The sequence below is a fragment of the Hakea prostrata genome, chromosome 3, assembly GCF_041222555.1.
Source record: "Hakea prostrata isolate BN-2017 chromosome 3, UWA_Hpros_2, whole genome shotgun sequence".
NCBI lineage: Eukaryota > Viridiplantae > Streptophyta > Magnoliopsida > Proteales > Proteaceae > Hakea > Hakea prostrata.
The window spans coordinates 31,824,037-31,831,100 of record NC_142602.1 but is presented as its reverse complement, the minus strand read 5'-3'; the positions used below and the strand labels follow the sequence as shown (position 1 = coordinate 31,831,100).

At 39.5% G+C, this 7,064-nt stretch overlaps 1 protein-coding gene across 2 annotated transcripts; it reads right to left on the bottom strand.

Annotated features, from left to right (window-relative positions):
- Window positions 1-305: 305 nt before the first annotated feature.
- Window positions 306-4,924, bottom strand: LOC149022088 (basic helix-loop-helix (bHLH) DNA-binding superfamily protein). 2 transcript variants are annotated; one of them, XM_089150266.1, is made up of 6 exons: window positions 4,270-4,924; window positions 2,770-2,892; window positions 2,228-2,293; window positions 1,868-1,933; window positions 1,127-1,177; window positions 306-1,000 (listed from the first exon to the last, which is right to left on the bottom strand). In XM_089150266.1, exons 2-6 carry the CDS (start codon window positions 2,866-2,868, stop codon window positions 866-868), a joined length of 417 nt encoding a protein of 138 aa, XP_089006392.1. In that variant the 5' UTR covers window positions 2,869-2,892; window positions 4,270-4,924; the 3' UTR covers window positions 306-865. The 2 variants fall into 2 exon arrangements, with proteins under 2 accessions (XP_089006392.1, XP_089006393.1); XM_089150267.1 differs by having other exon boundaries at window positions 306-994.
- Window positions 4,925-7,064: the final 2,140 nt, after the last annotated feature.

Here is a 7,064-nt window from a genome sequence, read left to right as displayed (position 1 = left end):
ATCGGTGTAGGCCAAGGTGGGGTGGGGGTTGGATGCAAGCCAGGGTGCTGTGTGTGCGTGAGTGAGGCCTTGGGTCAAGGGGCAAGGTGGGGGTAAGTGTGCACACAATGCCCCCAGGAGGTGGTAGCGTGTGTTCGTGGGTGCCTGTCTGCGTGTGTGCTAGGTAGGTTGGGTGAATGAGTGATTGGAGCAGGATGCTTTCACACACATTTTGTCGAGCACCTTGGGGATGGGATGGTAGGCGTAGTGCAAGGACGCTGTAATAGGTGGCCACAAATGGCCCACGGTGTTGAGTGCCCAGTGGGTATGCGTTTTAGTTTGTAAGAGTTGAAGATGACCTTCAATAGGGGATAGGGTGGAAGGAAATGATCTTTAAACGATGGTGGGGGTGGGTGGTTGGATGCCAGCGATCGAGGTTGAAGGGGTAAGGGTAGAACAGTAATTTTACCATTTCATCCTTTTATAGCTTTATAGTTTTATTTGAGGGTGACATGGTAATCTTCCCTCAGTCGTTTACAGGCTTACAGTAGAGAGACTGTTAAGTTTGGGGGCCTTTTTGTAAGATTTGCAAAAATGGAGGGGGTGTTCGAATTTAAAATAAGGAGGCACCACAGAACATCCAAATTTTCATTTGGTGCACTTCGATTAGATTTTTATAAATTTTACATTAGATAACTAAGGTATACATTTGTGTAATAAGAAAATACATACAATCATACAGCTAAGAGCATGGGAGACGCTCAGATTAGCCCACTGGCAACCTTGGTTACAATTTGCCCTCTCCTGACTGAAAATAGATGAGCATTTTGTACTACAAAGATTGCTTTGAATCACCATGGAGAGAGTAGATATACAACTGGTAATATTAGAACTTTGGAGAGCTGACCTTGATGGGAGCCCAGATATCAGCACCATTAGTCCGTGCTATCCCATGCGTGCACGAGATTGGCATCAGGCATAGGCCTCTGCTTCTAAGGCTGTATCGTTCTGATTCCTGAAACTAAATCATCTTAGATATAATTCATGACCAAGAGAACTATGAATACGAAGACAATCACCCCTGGTTTAAACATTCAATGAAAATGCCCTTTAGTGGGGTTTCCCTTGGCTTCCACTGTTAGCTTACCTGACTTTTCCCAGTTGGTGGTGAACTGTTGAGGTATGGCGAGCTCAACACCTGTTTCCAGCAATACAGATAAAAGAGGTCCATAAGTCACAGGAAGCAAAAAAGTTATTGGTACTGTATTGGAATTAACCAGAGAAACCAGAAGCCACCGTAGAGGTTGCATTGGATCAGATCAGCCGGAGTAGCTAAGTTACTATAGAAATTCTGGCTATAAGCAGAGTATGAGATGATCCATCTCAATAACAGATTGGTAGATACAGTTTCACATTTGCTTTTATAGTATGAGTTAGAACAATTTTATTACAAAATACAGGAGTAAAGACACAATTACAAATTATATCTCGTGCCATAATTTTCCTGATATAGAGAAGTAGGGACCTGGTACAAGTCACGTACAGCAGTTCAAAACAGTTGGACTATATTCCAAACTTGAATCAGATTATAGAACACCAGTCACTTGCCTAGATTATTTTGGATGATTAATAAGGCATCATCAAGTCCAGTGTAATAAAGGATGGTTATACTCGTTCTTTTACTCAAGTTACCAATAATGGAGACACATCATGGCTTTAAGGCCTTTCACCAGATAACTTAGCAGGATTCTTTGATTATAAGCACCCTAGACTGGGAAAGAAAACAGATATGGACCAGGAAATTGATAGCTGACAGCAGATTTTAAGTTGGCTAATAACTCCAGTATACAAGAATTTCCAAGAAAAAAACAGTGAAAAATTAACAAACCTTGACTTGCTCATGGAGAAATTTTATATACTCCATCACCTCCAGAAGAACAGAAGCCGTATCTGTCTGCATTCAGGTAACTTGCATTAGAGTTACATCGAAGTTATGGATCAACACAAGAGGAACATAAATTCTCCAGTTCAGCTATTCAAGTGATTAACCCAGGACATGATGGTTCTTCCATCTACTTTTTAAGGTCATCAACAAGGTTGTGGTGTCACTGAGCTTTCCTATACAACTGATTAATTAATTTGTTGACATAAACTAGACAACCAAACACAATTAAAAATTTGTTGTTGTACCTTGGGACAACATCTCTCCTTTTAATTGTTCTCAGAAAGTTTAAAGTGTCAACCATACCTTCCCAAATGGTGAGACAAGCTGCTGCAAAGCGGTTATCCGTTCTCCCAACTTCTCTTTCTTTTCCTGCACTCAAAAAAGAAAATTTCAGAATAGAATAAATTAGCAATGTCTGCTTTTTACAGTTTCAAGATTTTTCAGATTTTCTTTTACAGTATCCTGATACCACACAAACAAAAACAGCTTCTCAATAGGATGTGTTGCACAGTTAGTATCAGTATATCAAACGTGCATACTGAACACCGTGGGACACATTGTCTTTTTTTTTTTTTTTTGGTAAGCCTTGGGACATATTGTCAAGCTAAGACAAATGTTTCTTCATATCTCAGTCGAGTAAAAGATGCATTCATCATTCAGTTTGATCAATCTAGGCCATCAGATTGGTCCTTCAAACAAACCAGCCAAATACACGAATCTCCAAAAAGAAACTGAAGGGGAGGTATTGATCAATCTTTAGGAAGGATACATTCAACTTAGTCCCCCCTGAGAGGGATGGTGTAATGGATCTTAAATCAACTTTGGCCAAGAAATGCAAAATTGACCTTGCTTGAGATTGAAAAATCAGTTTTGTGCCTCTTCACTGCACCACAAATGAGGTTTCCTTGTTCAACAGATCCGTGCCTCTTTTTGTGTTCAGTCATGCTTACCTCTACCTCTCCTTCACCCTAGGTAAAGAAGTAGCCAAAATTAAATCCAGAAACATGATTTAGTAAAACAATGCAAGTTTCATGCACCCAGATAAACATGACCAGACACAACAAAACAAATTAATAAACAATAACTCGTTAGAGAAATAAAATAAGAAGATAAAACACAAGCAGGCTGTCAAGACATCATCATCTGATGGGGGATAACATCTAATACTAGTGATTAGGATCAGATGACTGCAATTACCCAATATATTATCACATTCCTTTGGAGCCTTCGGAGTTTGGTTAGACAATTAAGAAAAATAAAGTCAAACAACTTGAAAAAGGATATTACATTCCTTCGCAATTGTAACACATTTCACCATTATTTAAGACCTTCTGTAACCTACCCTAGTTCTTTACATAATATACGTTGCCTCATGTGAACTGGTTGACTACATATACCTGTCTAATTGTGAAAGGTAAGCTGCACAGAACCCAACAAATAGTAGAAGGTTTATTCTCTAAAACAAAAACTATTTATAACTTCCAATGAAAAGACTCGCACACCAACCGATACCCATAATCAGCTGGTACCCACTGTGTTTACCCCTCTTTTTCTCCCTTCAAAAATGCCCATTTCCCCCTCCATAATGATCTTCCATCATCTACCCCTATTGATGCTTGTTCTCTGGAAATCTAGAATCACTTGACAACGGACATCAGATATGAATACGAAACACAGAGACACTTGTCCATAGGCAGCTCAAACAACAAGACAAGAACCAACTGAAAGGGTTATTAATTATGCATATGATTTGATTTGCCTGGGTGGGGGTGGTTCAGAACTAATTTTTTATAATAAAGGGGGTTTAGGGGCTTGATTACAGTGCTTACTCTGATATGAACAAAGACCGTTAAACGCAGCAACACCACATGTAAAACATGAAAATTCACTGGTTTAGGTGGTCAGTGACTCTCAGAGATTAAAAGCAAGAAAGATTTACAAGCTTGAGATCCAACCATCCCCTATTAATAATAATATTATTTAACGAAGTGGGTCCAGATTTGAAGCGTGTAAGTACACGGTACATGCAGCTTAGGTGTCTGGCGGTGAGCGAACGTACAGACAGTCTAAATGGTTCTCTTCCAGTTAATGTTACCTTAGCTTAATTAGTTCGCAATAAAACTGATTGAAAGCTACAGAAAGAGTGTTACCCCCAAAGAAAAGAAAAAAAAAAAAAAACCAACCATAGAAAGAGAATAATCAAGACTATTTGCCAAAAATAATCCAATTCAAAGCATTTCATCTCATGGCTTCTACTGCAAATTATTCTAAAAGCTTCCATTCCCGAACAAGTTAAAAGAAAAACAAAGAAGAAAGAATCGCCTCATAAGCCAAGTAGAATTCACCTGAAAACGTCACTCTGCATTGCAGAGAGCTAAGCTGAAGCCCCGAGCTCTGATCAGAATCTTCCGAATTCACCAGCAAAATCCCACAAAAAATTTCAAAAGCTACTGAATTTGACGATTAACTAGCTAGAAAAGCTGCAAAATGTTCGATAATATGCTTTAAAACAACCTCCAAGAGTGGATTTTTAAGGTAATGTCACAAAACCTAGCAGATGACTCTCCAGAAGTGAAAACATCACACAAGCCCAAAAACCAGAAATCTGACTTCGAACTGACTCTAAAAGAATGGCAGCTTTTACACCGAAACCGAAAATTCAGTCGATATCGAAGCTTTGATCCTGAAACTTCTTAAAATTGATCGGGAAATTAAACAAGTACTTGAAAAAGGAAACACAGTTACTATTGATCGACAACAGAACAGAACCGAGTTTCCACAAAGTGGACAACGAAAATCCAGGGAAATTGCAGAAAATTCAGTACGGATTATATATCAGAGACAAAAATGAGTAACAAATGTGACATATAAAGATAAAATATTGGATGAATATGGAATGGAGTTGAAGATCTCAAACGTGAGGAGGAGAGTTGAGTTTTCTGGAAGTGTGAAAGAGAGAGAGAGGCGAGAAGGCGAGAAGGTGCGACGCGCGAGATTGTGTGTGAGAATGACAAAGGGGGAAAGGGTTTTTGAATGTGTCGCTTTTATTAATGAAAAGATGGAAATAAATTGTTTAATTTTTTTTAAATGACAGCTCATCTACAACCAAGCAGGTTGGGTTAATTTAACCAAAGATAAAGTAACCTTTTCAGCAACTATGGTTAAACGAACCAAAAATAAATAATTAAATAAAAAGAGATTAAAAACCGCAGAAGCAGAACATCATTTTCTTGCCTTTCCCTGAATTGTTTCCATCATCAGCTTGGCTTGGCTTGGCTCCAGACTTCTGAGCTGACTTAGGGTTTCCAAGGAAGAAATTACCTATCATCAAAAAAAAATTCCCTAGGTATAAAAAGACAAAAATTTTTTAAGCAGCAGATGCCAAGGAATCAAATTTACAAGTAATTGTAACTAAGGAGTGAAAATAGGCCATGAGGTCGTGCTAGAACAATTGACCTTCCAAGCTAGGAGATCATTGTAGTGTTGATGAACTTAGGGACATGACCAAAGAAAAGTTCACTTTTTTGAAATTGGTTTGATCATTTATATGGTTGGGCCAGTCACTAAGCTAGCAATACTGTTGGATATTTGTTACCTTCTAAGCATGTCAATCAAATTTGAAATTCGAGAGAAAAGACAAGTGAATAAAGTCATCAAAGTGGCCATAGTTGGTGGTGTCAATTGGTTTGTTTCTAGGATATTGGTCTCAATCCTCAATAACTCTAGTTCCAAAATGACAAAACTAGATTTGGACCATTACAGTTACTTGGTCTAGCTCTAAGACTCCGAATAATTGATTAATGATTCCAATTCTTTAATGGTTACAACTAATCCTAGGCGATACACCTCAAAAGCTTTTTAGACAGTGTTGTTCCAAAATCTGACGTCTTCGGTTGGATCGTCTATGATGAGTTTGTTGATTTCTTATTTTGATTATCTGCACAATGTAACCAAGTGAGTGTGGGTTGAATCAAGGGTCGGTTAGCCACCTTCGAAGGTCAAATGAGATTAGGAAAACACAAATCTTTGCTGAGAGGAGTAAAACCTGAGCAAATAGCGTTGCTAGGTTGGTTTTGGGAGTTAATGAACATTACCAGACCCCTTGGTGGTTGGCGGGGGTATTTATAGCGTTGCCTGACTGTCTTGGACCATCAAATGCGTGAGGGCTATTCTTGATATTTCAATGAGGTTGACACGTCAGCGGTGCCCCTCTTCACTTTGGTGACGTCCGTACCTGATGCTGGGAAATCTGACTCTTGATGTGACAGGTCTTCTCGTAAACTTTTGATAAGTCGAAAAGAAGCAAGCCCAAGGCGGATGTCCTCGAGGTCTTCATATCTCCTGATATATACAATGCATTTAATGCACATGTACAAAGCATTAAATGCTGAATTTAATGTAGGAGCCTGCGTACTTCTAGATAAGACTAGGGTTCCATCTCTTCATGGATTTTCTCGAGGAGTCGTCCTTAGTAGCCTATCTCAACTAGCCTTTCCATTAAGGGATAGCTTGATATTGCATCGACTAGAGGTTGTCAAGCGTGTGGTCGAACTAAATCTACTCAAGCCAAAGTACTTGGTGCAACATGTGCACAGCATGAGCCCCTAATGCCGCAGGGTCACCTTTTTTAGGCTGTGACCATGGAGTGGATTCTTCAAGTAGGTGAGGTGGTTGCTAGGATGCATTAAAAGTCATTTTCGATCATCACTTGGTTCGAAACATCGTTGAGGATACTAAGAGTTGTATTTGATGACAAGATTTGGTCAGCTGGCCTAAGTGGTCTGAAACTGAATCAAGGGGCCTGGTGTAGAGTTAGTACAACATTAGCCCATTCTAGCAATAGTGCCATCTATTATGGGATGAATTTCCATAGACAAGATATCAGGTGGCTTACACCGAGCACACAGGGGGTCGCTGTATTGCCTCACTTGGGAAAGTGATCGCATGTACAAGGAGTCTCCTTCCCACCAAGGTCACTAGCAGTCTAGCGAGTGTCATCTCACTACAAGCTAAGGGAAACACCTCAATGATTTCCTTGATTGGGCCATGGTGAGTGAAAATCTTTATCTTTGAGATTTTTGAGCTACGATTTCGCTTAACAGTTCCATGCATGGAAAGGTCACGGGATGCTCAAATGGCA

Bases quoted from the DNA above. Each gene is read 5' to 3' on its own strand.
- LOC149022088 (XM_089150266.1), bottom strand. From the start codon at position 2,868: ATGACTGAACACAAAAAGAGGCACGGATCTGTTGAACAAGGAAACCTC. The intron at 2,294-2,769 runs GTCAATTTTGCA...TTTTGAGTGCAG, and splicing joins ATTTTTCAATCTCAAGCAAG to GAAAAGAAAGAGAAGTTGGG. The intron at 1,178-1,867 runs GTTTGTTAATTT...TGCTGGAAACAG, and splicing joins TTCTCCATGAGCAAGTCAAG to GTGTTGAGCTCGCCATACCT.